This window comes from Chenopodium album, chromosome 13 (genome assembly GCF_948465745.1).
Source record: "Chenopodium album chromosome 13, dcCheAlbu1.1, whole genome shotgun sequence".
Taxonomy (NCBI): domain Eukaryota; kingdom Viridiplantae; phylum Streptophyta; class Magnoliopsida; order Caryophyllales; family Amaranthaceae; genus Chenopodium; species Chenopodium album.
In genome coordinates this window covers 44,089,921-44,107,965 of record NC_137846.1, presented here as the reverse complement: position 1 = coordinate 44,107,965, position 18,045 = coordinate 44,089,921, and the positions used below count along the sequence as shown (strand labels likewise).

The following is an 18,045-nucleotide window of genomic DNA, read 5'->3' as shown; positions in this document are numbered from 1 at the left end:
ATGCTCATTTTCATGCCAACAATAAAAGTGTGGTTTATATACAACATGCCCAATTAACTATTTCCAATCACCAATCCAATAAATAATTTATTTTAACCAATCATGCTTTACAAATAATTCACCAAAACCATTCTTAATTCAATCAATCCAATTCATATCACCAGTCTCATTTCAATTCAACCATTCCAACCAATTCCTAGCTTAGCATGACACTAACTTGGAATCACTTAAATAAATCCTACCATGTTTCTACATAAATGCTTAATAAATTTCCGAGTACGCGTACATACCTCAAATAAGCTCTTAAAATAGCCAAGTACGCTATAACAATTCCCGAACCAAATCTCCTACATAAAGGGACAATAAAACTACATCATTTACCTTTGTATACACAATTTCCAGCAACTTAAACTCACTTTAAACAACCTATAATAATCTTAAAATTATCTTAAAAACCCTTAATTAGTCTCTCTTTCAATGGGTAATTAAACCCTTTTATTAAAATCACAATTCTACTACTTTAAATAAAATTCCAGCAATAATACTTTGTTAAAAACTCCTTAAAAACTCATCAAAATCATATCTTTATACTTGGTTAATAATCAAAATTAATGGTATTCAAAACCCCCAAATCAATTTATGAATGAACCCTAAAAATCTCATCTTTAATATTTCAAAAACCCAAACTTTATAAAGTATGAAATATAGATAATAAAACCAAACCAATAATCTGAAATTTTAATATATAACCATCAAAATATAAATTTTGATACTAATTAAACAAATTTCAATAATAAAAATCCAAAACCAACACTAATATATTTACTTATACAAATTAAAGAAATAAAGCCAAAAGAGGAGAAGGATGAGAAAGGGGTGATGATGATGATGATGACGGTTGTAAGGGGTGGCGGTGCGCCGATTTCCGATGGGTGGAAGAGCAGCCACGCAAGAACCGAGCACCGTGAGAAGTGGTTCTCACACGGGAAATAAAGGGTCAAGAGAAAAAGAAGAGAAGGAAAAGAGGAGAAGGGAAGGGCGTGGCCGGCTGGGGTCGCCGGCGGTGGCCGACCGACCGACTGGCTGTTTCCGGCGACGGTAGTAGCGTGGGGTGGTGAGGAACAACACTTGAAACCCCATGGAAAATCCCACGTGAAAGAATAAAGGAGAAAAGAAAGAAAGAAAAAAAAAGAAAGAAAGAAAAGGAAATAGTCCATTTGACCATTTGACTTTTTGTGTTTGGGAAATTTTGGGGATTTAAGAGCTATTTATAATGTAGGGTAATATTAATGACATTTGGGCTTATATGAGATAATACAAGGGAGAGATAATTGGCTCAAATAAATAAAAAGAATGATTGGGCTTGTTGTGGACATAATTGTAATTTTGTAGAGTAAGTATTGATCAATTTAAAACTCATTTTATTTAAATCTCATACTTAAAATAATTTGACCCAAAAGATATATATTTCATAAATAAATAAATAATTTATAAAGTACATTAAAAATGCGGGGTATTACATACTTCACAGCCCTCAACAAAACACACCATAATCTGCCACCTGAACTCCACCTAACTAGGATTCTTTAAACTCAACACTGATACTTCTTTTCTGGTGGAAAAACAGAAAATAGGATGTGGTTGCATTCACAAAGATAATTTTGGCAGCTAAATTAAAAAAGCAACGATAAAAATCTTTGAGTGATTAACTATTGAAGGAAAGCTATACAAGCAAATCAACAACAATGATATAGAACCAATATTGTCACAACATGTAGGAAGTTCTTCGACCAACAATTAGGTACAACTCTGCGTTCAGAACCAAGAAGTGGAACTAAAGCAGCAAATGTTTTGGCAAAGAAAGCAAAGATTAGAAACGTTCTTTTATATAATTCATCGACCTTTGATACCCCTCCCATGGTTTGTAATCACACTCTACTACATGATAAATACCAAATCATCATTTAATATCTTTTCATGATCTCCAAGGATACTAATAGGAAAACAGTAAGACTACTAACACATTACACTACTTGATACTTACTAAGCACTTAACAAACAATAAAGTAGAGTTGCTAGATAATCTTACAATCATAATATTCTCGGACTAAATTACAACTACTTTAAAGCATGCTTTTTTATGTAACTTTCTACAAGCTTAACACTTATGTTAGACAAGTGAATTAGACCACCTTAAACACCCTACAACTATAAAAGAAACATTCTACAAGATTAGGACAGCAGTAGCCTACATATGTGTTCTCCATCTTAAAATGAACCACCATAGAAAGCATCACTCCCAGGTGAATAAGATGGACTAGAATGGTGATGAATTTCAGTGCGTTGAATACTAGGCATGTATGTAACACCCTAAAAATTTCTTTCCTTTAAAATATCTGTTTTGCCCTATTTAAAACTTTAAATAGGAACATCTAAGATATTACCGCCACCGTGAAAACGGCTAAGGCAACTATCAAAAACACACAACAGAAGACTAATTCCAAAACCATTTAAAACAAGTCAATTTGAAAAGTCAAACAACGAAAGTAAAGTCAAACCAAAGTCAAACAAAGTAAAATAAAATCAACCTACAACTTGGAACCATTATAGGCCCTTATTAAAACCAAACCAACTTCAAAACTTTTGCGTTAGTCATGCATAATAATATATCATAAATAATTAAAGCATTAAACACATCATATACTTATTGAAACTAGCATGATTCGCTCTTCACTCATGCCCATTTAAGAATATGCTTCATCACCTGAAAAGCTTCTCTCTACTTGTTTCCACTACTCTCCATTAAAAATGGGTCATCATAGGGCCAAGATAAAGACAAGGCCAATAAACACACAAAACACACAATCAGCAAAGTTGAGTACATAAGCGTAATTAACACACTAACATGCAATTAGCTATCAACACACAACTTACCTTGTTGCACCTGTTTTTCAAGCATACAACATTCAACAAAACTTCTCACTAGACAACTACATAATTTATTTAGCGTTGATTACGTATCGAACGGGTTTCCCCACTAACCTCCCCCAAATAAATTGAGGTTACTAACATGGGAGCTAACCGTGCCAGCATCAATAACCACTCGTAAGTGGCGGAATTCATGCGCATAATAATAATAAAAGGAATGTACATCGTCCTATACTCCAGTAGAAGTTATGATCAAATATGAAGTCACATAACTCCCCCCATATGTTCATACTCAAGGTATATACGTTCCAAGAGTTTTGATGCGTAATCTCTTTCACTTTACGTTATTTACATATTATTAAACTTGGTGATGACTCTCAAACCATAATCATTCAATCAACAATAGTTATTCAAACAATCAAACATACCAATTTAATTCTTGAATAATTAGTGGCCACATAATATTTAATGTTGAACCCTTTTTAATTCTACCTCGATGCCAATGACACCTTAAACGCATAAAGCGCCACAAATCCTATCCATCGGTGTTAAAAACACCTTAAGTGCACTAAAGCACCAACATATAATTTATTCCTCGTGTACATAGACACTTATATAGCTCATTTTCCATGCTTAAAGCATCAATAAAAATTATATGAACCATAATAAAATTCTCTTTTGATATTCCAAACCAAATTAAACATTTAGTTTAATTAAACATGCTCTCTATCATGCCATAAATAAAAGTGTGGTTCATAAACAATATTCCAAACTATAATTTTCCAACCATTAATCCATCACAAATAATTCATGCTTCAATATTCAATCACCAATAACAACCAAATCATAATTTCCATTCCAAATCTAGCATGATACTACTTGTAATCAATTAAACACATTTAGCATGCTACTACATCAATAAAATTATGCTAAGTACGCGAACGTACCTTGTATACGATCTTAATATCGCCACAACTAATAGAAATCACTCACTTCAAAGTCTCCTACAATTTAAAATCATAGAAGAGTATTAAAATCCTCTCTACACAAATTTCCAGCAATATATACTATTATAAAACCCCTCATAATTTAATTAAAATAAGCTGAAATTATGTTTAAAACATCATACTTTAATCCCAATTAATGGGTAATTAAAATCATTAAAGAAACTTGATTTTTAATACACTACCGATGGGCGTTAGAACGATCGCACATTCAACACTCAATCAAACTCACTTATAAACAAACATCCTACAAACCAAGCATAATGACAAGTAAGAGTTCGGTCCACAAGGAACGGGATATGGTTGCTAAAGATCCTTACACTTAAGCTAATTTGAAGTCTTTGGTGAATTGGGGGTTCGTCAAGTAAACAAACAAATTATGGTTCTAAAACGATGTATTAAAGACACTAGTGAATGGGATTCACTCAACCAAGGCAATTAGACAAACGGGGAGTAAAACAGACAAGATATAGCAAGGACTACATGTAAGATCAACCTCATGCAATTAGGAAACAACTCACACTACTAAACTTAGATTCCTCATTAGTTTAGCAATAGAAGATACATAATCAAATTGCAATAAGTAATGCCATGCTTCATTCACATTTCCATGTCAACTAAGCATATCATGCTATCAAGCTCCTAAATCAAGGGTAGCTAATCCTATCATGAAGAACTAACAAGCAATCTCATATAATCGATTTAATTGCAATACAAACATCAATGCTACTCCCACATTTGCATAATTAACCCAAAAGGTTGAGCTTCACGCAACCCCTAGCAAGAAGACTACTCACAACTCATATTCATCAACATGCAAACAAGTGTTAGGGTTCCAACTACTTCAATAATTGGGGAAAAGTTGTTAACAATCGAATTCACTATCATCCAACAAGGAATTATCAGGAACTAAAAGGATTCAAGTAACATTCAAATACCAAATAAAATCTGAAATTAAGTAGAAGAAGGTTGAAGAGATTACTAATTGAAGCTTCAAATGTTGAATACAAATTGCCAAACCTTGAGAATAATTCTTGAGTTTCACTAATACAATGATTTGATTTGATGAAAACTAAGCTAAATTAACTAAAAGGAATGTTTCAAACTAAGAGAGATATCTGAAAACTAGGCTATTGTTCTATAATTACAAATGAGCTAAAGGGGAAGTATTTATACTCCCCGAAAAACATAGGGAAATCCGTCAAAAGAAAATGGATTCCCAGCGAGGAGTGCCCGCTCCACAATGAGGAGCGCTCGCTCCTAAGCTTGGAGCGCCCGCTCCATTCTGTTGCACGCCCGCTCCTCCTGTTTCAGTGAAAAGTCAGATTCGAAAGTAACAAGGAGGAGTGCCCGCTCCTGGTCAGGTGCACACCCACTCCCTTGTTCCACAGCATAGGCAGTTATCCAATTCAAAGGGAAGAGGCTCCTGGTCAGGTGCACGCCTGCTCCTCACAGACTTTGGACTTGGGCAGAATGTTGCTGAAGTTGAGGAGCGCCCGCTCTAGGAGAGGTGCACGCCCGCTCCCACTGGAGCGGGCTATCCCTTCTTTGTCTTCGAGCCTTGAAAGTTACTCCATGCTTTGAGTGCTTGTCAAATTGAGATATAGTACCTGCAAAACATGGACAAACACAAGCAAAGAAGGGGCGAAGCCGAGATACAACATTTTCATTCAAAAACAAGTTAGAAAGAGGGGAAAAGATTACAAAATCGGGTTTAAATCAACACGTACTATAAGTGGTCAAATAAACCACTTATCAACTACCAAAAATTCCAGTATTATATTTTAATGAAAACTTGTTGTATTTAGCCGCAAAACACTTTAATCAAAGGTTTAAACCATTATATATCATAATCTTTCAATAATTCATAATTTAAGAACCTAGGGTTTCAAAAATTAGGGCTTTTCAATTAAAAATAAAATCTGAAAATTAATTTACATAATACTCATAATCAAACATCAAAAATCAAATCACAAAACTCATAATTAATAATTAGATCTAGGATTAAACTAGTTTTTTTTTCCTTTTAAACAAAGATTTAAATTTTTTTTTTGTTCGAAAAGGGTGACTGGCCGGCCACCACTGCCGGCTGGTGTTGCTGGTAGCTGGCGCCGGCAGCCCACCGGTGGTGCTGGTGGCCGGTTGTGAGGGGGAAGGCGAAAAGGGGAAAGGGAAAAAAGAGAAAGAAAAAGAAAAAGAAAAATAAAGAGAAAGGGAGAGAAGTTTACCTTGGGTTTTCTCCACTCTGAGAAAAGTTTGATTTGCCTCAAGTGTTGAATATTTATACCCCTTCTCTAGAAACCCTTCTCCCTAAACTTTCCTTTTTTAATCTTTCCTAATCCCTTCCCTAATAAAACTTTACTAAATTAAACCCAACTTAAATAAAATAATTAATTAAATAAACTTTCCTTTTATAAAATATTTACAAACTTATTAAAATGAATAATTAAAATACTTTAATAAAACATTTCAATTTAATCAAATACTTCTCAAAATACTTATTTTAAATAAAATACGTATAAAAATACGGGGTATTACAATGGAGATGTAATTGCTGGTTCCTTCCTGTGGTTTTTGTTTTGTTTCAGTTTCAGCAAGGTTAATCGAACATCCTCTCTTTGAGCTAGGCTGATTATCTTCTGGTTCACTAAAACAAAGAGCAGAAACAACAGCTTCTAACTCTTCTACTTTTTGTTCGAGATAGCTAACACGTTCCTCCACCGATTCTAGACTGATATTTTTGTTTAATTCTCACTGAACACTGCTATCAACCTTCTCTTTACCCTTACTTGCCATAGTCAAAGAATTATTTCTTGCACAACAAAGTAGTATTTTGGAAAGAATGCAAATGGAACATGAAATTTCTATCGCTTTACCCTCTCCTTCTATAAGCCAAGAGTGCTGCAGTATATTACCTAGAGGTTAATTGTAGATATCTTAAAATAACTCACACGTAGTACAATATTGGGAAAATCATTAACATAACTCATAGACAACAACCTGCACTCTTCCAATACACAAGTTATAGCATAATACAGCTTATTTATATATAGCATACAACTCATCATATTAGTCTTCAATTGTCAAACTTATCTATCTGTATATAAAATGTTGAAACTTATCTAGCAACTTTGACACTATACAGGAAAAGGTGCTCAATATAAATTATAATTGATTCCAAGCAATATGATTAAATCAGACAAACTAATGGATAAAACTAAGCAACATTGTAAGTCAAACAATCATAGAAAAGCTACCAATACAAGGACCTAAATTGAGTTCTAACCATTTCACTATTCTTATTGTGTCCTTCTTAGGTGCATTATTAGGACCTATTACATTAAGCTTAAACAACAGAATATATATCTTCAATGACTCATACTAGCACCAGATCTATATCAAAAACTGCAAGATGTCCTTTTCGATACTTAATTAGTGCACCTTCATCCTTTTGAACATTATACCGAGCAATGAATTCCTTCACACCGCTTTGTAACTCACACTTGGTGATGAAAATCATCTTTCTTCACAACTTTCAACTTGACATCAAATTGTGTGTCAAAGTTCTGGAGTAATACATTAGTTGAGTCACCAAATTCAACTAACCAGTTGTTCGCAAAGTCAACAGGAACATTCTGCAATCAATAACACCAACTCAACAGAATTATTTCATTTAAGAAAAGGGTTTACACCACAAAAAATATACATTAACTCAATTAATACTTAGTATCAACACATACAATTGTCCTTTTCTTAAGATAGGCTGCAGTGAATATAAATTTGAAATGCAACTCACGACAGCCATGTGCAAGCTCATCAATCTAGGCATTTGTCTCGGTCATCTTTTCTAAACTACCATAATAAGTAGGTGTGTGCCCACGCCTCTTACTTGAACTGCCATTACTCTTACCAACTCTAGATCCTTGTGGTTTCTTGCTTCCTATCGGCCTTAAAATTTGCACAATGAAAGAGTTGTCCCCTGTATATGTGAACTTTAAACCATCACCAGCACTTATCCCATTATCCTTGACAAAATCAATCCAGCCACCTTCTAAAACAGTTATCCAATCATCTCCTTCCTCTTCATGTGCCATAGTAGCTTCCCAAATTCTAGAATAACCATGCACCCACAAGTCAACACCTTGGAAACCATCATATAAGATGTTTTTAAATTCATCAGGAATGTGCTGTAAATGAATATGCATTAGAAAAATACCAGCCCAAAAAATTAAGTTAGCAACAGGTAAACAGAAGCAAAACAGACATTAGTCTTATCAAACGACATAAATATAACTACATTTGTTACAAGCATATCAACAATAATAACTTAATAAATATATATCTCATACCAGTTTCTCTTCTTGATGAGCTTCATAACGGACAGTAAACGTAGGCGCAAATTCAGTCATTCAAGTTCCTAAACAAATCGCTATGATGTATACCTACAGATCACTATACGATTACTATTTGATAGCAAACAATGCTATATATACAACAAAAAGAGTGGTAGAAATTTGTATCACATTAAATACAATTAAATATAGCTTTGGCAAGAAAAGACTTGAATAAGATTCTGATTTTAGAAATTGAAACAGAAATCAGCTTAAATATTCTTTTCCAATATTCATACTAGCCATAATGACAAGTCAAATAAGTTCAAACAAGCCATAATTATCCAGACACATATTATGTTAACTTGTACCCCTTTTCATGCATCATAGTTATCTTCCAATATCATACAAATAAACAAGATTGTACCATAGCAACCATTTTTATTGAATATCTCTTCTCTTGACTATAATCCAACATGTGCACATGCTACAAAACAGAAAACTATGTAATTACTTATTAATATCAAGTATGCAAAGCAAATCAAATGTGTAATAATCACAGAGAATTGCTAACTAAGTCAAATTTTCTTTCTCAAAACTTTATTCACTACCGAAATTACGTATTAGTCAAAATCTTACATATTTTTTAACAAGGGACACTACTAACTCCTGTTCATTAATAACATTATATATAGCATGGTAACACAAAATGAACACCAATCAAGCTACATTTTTACTAATTTTAATTTCTTAACACTTATCATAATGAAATTCCAGCAAATACCCACAATATCATACAAATGCAAAAGTACTAACCGAATAAAAAATTAAAATACACTAAGGTATATATACATTATTCCTTTTTTGGACAATAAAATAGATATCTAATCATCATAAGTAACTCAAATCAACACATATAATATAGAACGCTTATACTTTGTAATAATAATATAAAGCCCCATAATACAACTAAGTCAATGATACATCTAATTGTTGACTTAATTGTATACATAATAATACATAGTGAAAACTATCCATATAATTAAAAGCAATTTTAAACTTATTTCAATAAAAAATAACTATATCTTATATGCTCAATCTGTTAATTTATATTTCATAGTAGTGCACATTCAAGCACAAAATATTTATATATAATCCAAATATATTTATTTAATGCTTCACTATTCGCATCCTATTTTGGATTAACAAAGCGAAACTAGTATAAAAAAAAAATCTAAAAAACTTACAAAAAATTGATACAAACTTTGGTGTATGGATATATTTAAAAATATTTAAAACATGTATACTTAAAACCTTTATAAATCCCACCTATCTTATAATTAGACGATCATATAAAGACCCGCCCCGTTTATCTACAAGCGAATCTAACCCATATTAACTATGGCGGGCATGGCTTTTAAAGGCCTCCATTCTTATTTCCTACCTCTCTGATTTATTTCATTGAAGCGCACTCAACGTTCTCCATTGAAGCGTTCTCCGTTGAATCTAATTCTTGTATACCCCATTGAAGCAGCTTCTAAGCTAAGTTGTTTGTTGTTGTTATCATCATATCAATTTCACAATCTAGGGTTTATATTTTATCTAATCTATTTTAATTATCAGTGCTTTAAGTTTAGGGTTCGTATGAAATTATGTATTTTTCGAGATAATTTAATATGAAATCAAATCTCTTTACCCTGGGCCTAGGGCGGCCGCCCCTCCTCAGGGACGGGCCTGCGAACAAGGATAATTCTAAGTTGAAGATAGCAATTATTCACCCAGATCTTGGTATAGGTAATTTTTCAATTATTTTCCTCAATTTTTGTTGATATTAATTTTGATCTATGTATGTCATGTTAATTTGTTCATTGAATTTGTGAAAGATTTTATGTTAGTGATTTTGTTTATGATTTGGAAGGAGAGTGAAATTATAATGGAATGAAGTTTTAATTGTGTTGTATTGGGTGTTTAATTCATGAGAAATTGCCAAATTTTGATTGATTTTTGTGTAATTTGAGTTAGAAAGTGAGTATTTTTATGAATTAGATGTTAAAATTGAAGCCACTTTGATTTAGAGTCTGTGGAATTGCAATTTAAATATTTGGTTGAAGATTAACTCTCTCTTCTATAACCTTAGGCACTAGATTGATCACCTCACTGGACAAATTTAATTTATGGCTGCAATGTAAGTTTTTTTGATGCAAATGGCTGCAATGTAAGTCATTTTATGAACATTGTCATTGAGACGATGTCGTTTATGGTATTATACTTACCATAGGCTAGCACAAAAGATTGAATGTGCTCTCGCAATGAATTTTAATATTGTTTTGGTAGAATGAAAGAGTTCGCAGTTTGTTTGAATTTTTTTTAAAAAAAAAAAGCTCTTATCAATTGCATACTATAGCTATAAGAAAAAAATCTTGATGTAGGAGTTAATGTTAGTTGTAATACAGAGTATTATATATTTCTGGCCTCTATTAAGTGACTTGTAGTAGACTAGGAATTCAAGATTGTAATATTGATGTTATACGAAGAACTATTAAGGGGAAAGCTCGATTCTTTAGTTTCTAACGACAAAGTTCATACAAAAGGTAATAGCTTTAGGCTATTAATCTCTCATAGCACTATAGCAGCTTGAGGCTACAACTCTCAAATTCTCACACTAACCTTACTATCATACTACTAATCTATCTATAGTCAAGCAATCACAAGTAACCTTTACATTAATGGAATTTGTCCTATTAGGGCTATTACATTAGCATGCCAAATCTGCTACTTCATGTTGCCTCTTCTCATAGTGGAACATTGTCCTGTTGTGCTTATTTGTCCCCTGCCTCTCTTGGAATCTGCTGGCTGCTCCTTTGCTCATGGACCACCCCCCTTTTTCCTTTCCTCTTCCGGACATACACTTGAGTTGGTGGTGCAAGTGCCAAGTACACATTTGTCTAAGCTTCTTTACATTTATTTTGAATAGTGTGCATAGGGCTTGTCTATGTGCAAGGCACAAGTTTCATTGTCTCATGCACACCTAGGCATAGAGAATTCAATGAAGTGCACCACCTCCTCTTTTCATTTAATTTTTGTCTGGCTCTTTTCTCCCCTCAAATTCTCTTGCTCCTCCTATAGCCACCACTGCTCATTGAAAAAAGCAGAGCATATTTTTGCAAAAAATTGAAGTTGAATAATCTCTTAAGATTTTTTGCAAATAGGTGCGCTGCATGTGATTGATTGATTGATTGAGGTGCGCTGCATGTGCATGATGTGTGCATCCTCTACCACATCATACCTTGGTACCTGGAATGCGGTGCACCCTGGAGTTTCTCATGCTGTACTTAATTAAGATTGTAAAGATGACATGAATTTGGAGCTTGAAGGATAATTGATGTGAAATTGGGATGTCAGATGTAAGGTTTAGATATTGGTTCTTTTCATGCTAGTGTTTGAAAGGGTTTTTGAAACTGTTATTGTCTCATTCAGTATGCTAAATGCTATGCTTTATCTTGTGAAGTGAAATTTTTTAATTGAATTTTGAAGGTTAGAATGCTCTTGTGTTTTTGAATCATTGTGAATCATCTTTGTATGAGGTATTATTGCAAAAATGCAAAGTAATAATTTTTGAAGGGGAATAAGGTTTTTATTATTTTTTTTTTTTATACTCATTTAGTGACTAGAATCATTATTGGTTTATCAATGTCCTTCCGAGTTTCGGGGGTGTTGTTATATTCTAACTTTATGGAATTGTATGATCTTGTGAGTGGTGATGAGTTGCACACAGCTCCCAATACATACTTGCGTTCTCCTAAAATTGCAACACTTGCCTTTTTTAGGATGTTTCCAGATAATTAAAGATGGGTGTATCCTTCTGTCTCCTCTTTCTTTTGTGAACGTGTCACTTAAGTGTTACAATTTAGCATAACACAGAAAGTAATATATGGAACAGAATGATATTGATTTGGTATTACGACTGATGCTGTTAGAGTTGCAAAACTTGATAGTTTTCTCCTCTCAAATTCAGCTATAATTTTATTTCTTTTCATTCTTTTGTGGGTTCCTTTTCTTGGCATTGCCATTAAGACATGCTTTATTACTATGGTGGATAGTAAAAACTTTTCATGTTATGTTTTGTAGGTGGTGCTGAAAGATTGATTGTTGATGCTGCAATGGAACTAGCATCGCATGGGCACAATGTGCATATTTTCACATCTCATCATGACAAGAATCGTTGTTTTGAAGAGACTCTCAGTGGTGAGGATACCAGCTACCATTTTTTAAAAATATCTAAGAGCATCTCTTTTGTGATTGAAGATGTCTTATAATAAATAAGTTAATAACTGCAATATTGTTTTTATTACTAGTTTCTAGAGGATTACTAATGCTGATATATTTGTGTCAGTTTTGTTGTTAGGTTAAAAACTTATATTCAAAAGGATGGTGTTTCAGATCATTTCCTCATGTGAACAGTCAGATTATGGCTGGTCAATCAAGAAAGTATTAAAGCCATTAGTGATCTTCATTACCAAAAACAAAAACATGATTTTCAAAGAAAAAAAGTCCTGCAAATATATTACTCTCCACCCCCTGCCCCTCCAAGCCTCCTCTTAGAATTGAAGTTGTTATGTACAGTGGAGAATACCATACGTTAGAGTTATTTTCTTGCTTCTTCCTTTTAACCTATGATAAGTTATTGAAATAGTCTCCTAGTCTATAGACCAACCCATTTTCCTTTTGACATTGTTAGGATCCCCAAATTCCCACAGAAAAAGGCAATATGATTAATCACGTCAAATCATTGAAGGGTGGAACTTTTTTTTTTTTTTAATTGTTAAGCAAATTGGATGTATTATTTTCTTTATACGAAGTGTAATTTTGTTTAGTTGGGGTTGAAGGTTTGAGATAGAGAGGGTTTTTGGAGATGTTTGAAATTTGAAGAAAGAGTATGTGAGGAGATTGCAAAGCTTGATGTTTCGCCATTATGGACAACAAACTACATATGATCTTTTCATGTAGAAGAAGATAGAGTAGAATGGTGAATTTTAGACAATTTTTTTAGAGAATCATTTGAAGCAAGAATTGGTGATGAAAGATGACAGTAAAGTTGGCTCAGGATGGGAACTGTAATGGCAAACTATTCTTTAGTGTGATTAAAAGGAAGGAAGGCAGGAAAGAGGGGGCCAATATGCCATTTATTGTTGAAATTGCATATTTTTTTAATTATTATAAATATTATTAAATTATCTTTAGTAAGGACTTGGAGGTGAGAGTTTTTTGGAATTAATTAGTCAAGTTTTTAGGGTTGAGAGTGCTTGGTTAGAGAGGCTTATAGGAAAATATATCGGTAATGATCTTTTTAGAATGGACAAAGATAAGTTCTTTAATGGGAATTTGATTTGGTGAAGTATAATAGTCCTTATAATCTATCCTTAAATATGAGCATGGAGTGATTCACACAAATTTGACTTTTGTTGCTATGATTCCTGACTCTATTTTGACTTAACACATTAACTGGTATCCTGATGTCAAAATTCCTTCTCTGATTTTGTTTGTTGAAAACCTGGCTGTTGTGTAACATTTTTATAATTTATGGAAGTCCTCTAAGGATTTGCTTTAAGGCGGCAGTATCATTTTGTTGTTAAAGGAGACATTCTAGACTTACTGTACCGCAGATAACCTTTTAGTTTGGTATGGGTATTGATTTTGCTGATATCTGGTACTCAAACTAACCGACTAATGACAAAATGTGCAGAAATAAATTTGAAATTAGCTCAGTGGTCAGTTGTTCTATAGTCACATTCCTATTCTCTGATTCAAATATCCATAGCAGCACTTTTTATTAATATTTACCCAAATCTCAAAATTACACTTTGACAGAATTGACACCTTTCATTTGGTTTTACCCAAGTCCCAGACTGCACTTTGACAATTGTTCATCACTCTCTGATCTCATAAGTCTCCTTATTCATGAAATTTGTCAGACAACTTTTCGATGGCAATTGGGGCTTTGAGTGGTTAATTTCCTCCCTCATCCACTGCCACCCCTTATTTGCAGTACTATTTACTCGATATTTCCACGAATTTGCTTTATTTAGCTTTAGCAAGAAACAAAGAAATAGGATAATTTGAGTATGTGATCAAACCGAACTGATAATTCCGGGGATCTGATTTATCAGTGGTTTAACTCTTAAACATTTATTGGTTGAGGGTCAGAAGATGTGTGACCTGAAATCACAGAAAACTGATAAATTGTTAACCCCATTTTTACATTGCGAGGTACACTACCCTATCCCACATAGCCTTCAGATTTTAAGTGATATTCCAAAATTTCTAATCGTAAGAATACCCATGCATGTTAATCTGCACTGAAATTTACTCTTTTTGCTCCTTTCAAAGCGTATGTTGAAGTTTCTTTGTTGCCTAATTTGTATAGCACAAGATCCAATGATCATTGGAAGTATACTAATAAGTTTCCAACTTTATACCTTTAATTAGTGTTAACCCTCCCCAAAGAAGACATTTAGCCTTCGATTTTATCTAGTTTTCACTATAACATGTAATATTGCTTGTTTTAGTTGATTATTTCCTAGGTGAACTAAAGTTGCAAAGAATGCAAACTAATAACAAGATAAGTTTTTAAGAAAACATGACAAATAGTGACATCCATGAAGCAAAGTTTGTTGCTGAATATTGTTGGTACTTTTTCTCCATTATGTACCCTTGCAGTGAATAAGTTTTGATGTCTTTTATTCCAAAAAATCTACCAGGTATCTTTCCAGTCACTGTTTATGGGGATTTCTTACCAAGGCATATCTTATATCGATTCCATGCTGTATGTGCATATCTCCGATGCATATTTGTCGCCTTTTGTGTTCTGTTCATGTGGCCATCATTTGATGTTGTATTGGCCGATCAAGTTTCCATTGTGGTTCCATTATTGAAGCTCAAAAAGTCAATTAAGGTAAATACTCTAGCCTCCTGCATATTTTAATAAAAATGGTTTGGTCTGGTCCTGTTTTGATGCTATGTGGGGTAGCACTACTTTTGATTTGTCGATTTCCTATGTTATCTTTGCAGGTTGTCTTTTATTGTCATTTTCCGGATCTTTTGCTGGCTAAACACACTACTTTACTTAGGAAAATATACCGAAAGCCTATAGATTTTATAGAAGAAAGGACAACTGGTATGTCTGTGCAATCTCTCTTTAGCTATTCTCATGTTCCTTAAATTGTTTTTAAGAATATAAATTTGTTTTTTTATGCTCGGATTTACAGGAATGTCGGATCTAGTCCTGGTAAACAGTAAGTTTACTGCATCAACTTTTTCAAATACTTTTAAGCATCTAAACGCTGGTGGAGTTCATCCTTCAGTTCTGTACCCTGCTGTTAATGTCGATCAATTTGGTGAACCTCATGCTTCTAAGTAACGAACCTGCTTGGTATTTTCTAGTTCTAGGCATATCTTGAACAGCTATGTCTAGGCTTTTTCTCAGTTATGTATCTCATTATGGACTGAGTTTTGTATCTAACTTGTGATTTGCTGATGTATAGAATGAATTTTTTGTCAATCAATCGCTTTGAGCAAAAGAAGAACATTGATTTGGCAATTTCGGCATTTGCAAGGCTTCTCAAAGTTGAGGGAAATGAAGTGAATGACGTAACTCTGACCATTGCGGGTATTTCATTGAACCTTAACTACACAAGCCTCCTCTCTCTCTCTCTCTCTCTCTCTCCCTCCCTCTCTCTCTCTCTCTCTCTCTCACTCACTCATTATTCTTAATTTTCTTTCTTGGCACATTTTGTAATTATTTAAAATACACTGATCGGAATAAAAACTTTGGAGGTTGGTTTTTTGTGATGATATTAGAATACTTCTTTCCATGCTTGTCAGTCAGGAGTCAGCTCCAATGACTATAAAGTAAGTTAATTTAATCAACTTTGGACTAAAATTCTTGTGCCGCTCCAGAAATAGGATACTGGGTGGCCAGGGGATTAGGAACCACTATCATGTAGTGGTTGCCTTTATTTATTTATTTATTATTTTTTTTTATCCCCTATGAAAAGTGGCAAGCTTTGCTACACAAGCAAAGCAATGCTCTATCAGAAATATCCTATACAGGGAGCTAATATAATTTTCTCCCCTCAATCTCCTGTGTAATGACTATGCTTTCAAGAAGTTCAGAGATGTAGATATTCTGTGAATTTGCCTAATATTCATTTACTCCCATCTTCCCTCATCTCATTAACAGCTTGTTTAGAAGTTCAAGGTTCCCTAATGTACCTGATAATACTTGAGAATTAAATTTCAGGTGAGGACATGTGTTTGTTGTATCACTCTGCATCTCTGTATCTGCTAATTTATTTGACTTGGGGAGTTGGTACTAATCAGCTGGAGAGTATTAAATTTGTTAAGTATCTTCTTTGTGGTGTTTAATTTAGCTTGACAGTGATATATATATTTAGGCATTTAGCTTTGTTATAGATGCTTATGGATTAATTTAGGAATTTAATCTATAGTTTTGACTTCCATATAACACATGCTATTGGTAGTCTGGAGGTAGTTTCTTTGTGAATAGATCATTTCTACATTTTAAGTTATTTTGGTTTGGGTCCGATTTCGTATCTTTTTTCTGTAGAAGTCTTGTCCTTTTATTACACTCCTGCTATTCTCTTGTCTTTTCAGGGATGGTGTGGAGGATCACACTTCATTTCTGTTACTTCTAATTCATGTTTGGTTTTAGGTGCAATTCTGTTCTATCTTTGAATCATGTGACTGAGGTTCATAAATCTCCTTTCATGTTCTCTACCCTGGAAGATCACTTGTTGCATTTGCTGTTGCAGTTCTGTTCTATCTTTGAATCATGTTACTGAGGTACATAAAAAAAATTTCATTTCAGGTGGCTATGATACTAGGCTGAGGGAAAATGTGGAGTACTTGGAGGAACTTAAATTTTTAGCACAAAGGGAAGGGGTGACTGATAGAGTCACTTTCATCACATCTTGCTCCACTAGCGAAAGAAATACTCTTCTTTCCGAATGTCTGTGTGTCCTTTATACTCCACAGGTATATTTGTATCTGTATCTTGCCTAATATATTAGAGTTTTGCCCAATTTAGTCTGATTTGTTGATTATTTTAGGACGAGCACTTTGGCATTGTACCTTTGGAGGCAATGGCAGCCTATAAACCAGTCATTGCATGTAACAGTGGAGGACCAACAGAGACTATTAAGCACGAAGTCACGGGATTTCTTTGTGACCCTAATCCACAGGAGTTTTCTTTGGCTATGGGCAAACTTATTCAAGATCCTAATCTGGCAGGAAAAATGGGCGAGGAAGCTCGTCGGCATGTCATAGAGTCGTTTTCTACCAAGGTTTTTGGTCAGCGTCTGAACCGATACATAATTGGTGTTGTCAGGGGAAAATCTGATTGAAAAAATCTGAACTTTTACAAATCAACAGCGTTAGTTAACTGTAAGCAGAGTGTTGGATCTGATTATAGAGTTTTTATACACAGTTTTAATAAAATTTGTTTCTCGCTTCTTAGCCTCCTTTTTGCTTACGACTCCATGACTGTGATGATATTCAAGTTGCTTCAGAGATTTGCTCCTTTTTTTGCTAAATTTCTTTCAAGTACATTCACTACATTGGCAGCCAGATATAACTTCCTCTCCTCATTGACTTGGTTTTTTTTTTGGCAAAGAGTTTATTAAACGAAAAACACGATTACAACCTACACTAAATAAAAGAAAGTAAAAGCCCCAGTACAACCAACCACATGAGAACAAAACAGT

General features: G+C 33.8%; 1 protein-coding gene across 1 annotated transcript; it reads left to right on the top strand.

Moving 5' to 3' along the window:
* Positions 1 to 9,663: 9,663 nt before the first annotated feature.
* Positions 9,664 to 17,800, top strand: LOC145576691 (uncharacterized). Its single transcript, XM_081634415.1, has 8 exons — positions 9,664 to 10,057; positions 12,392 to 12,508; positions 15,022 to 15,215; positions 15,332 to 15,437; positions 15,529 to 15,676; positions 15,805 to 15,929; positions 17,151 to 17,317; positions 17,392 to 17,800. The coding sequence occupies exons 1-8, from the start codon at positions 9,940 to 9,942 to the stop codon at positions 17,683 to 17,685; spliced, it is 1,269 nt and encodes a 422-aa protein (XP_081490541.1). The 5' UTR covers positions 9,664 to 9,939; the 3' UTR covers positions 17,686 to 17,800.
* Positions 17,801 to 18,045: the final 245 nt, after the last annotated feature.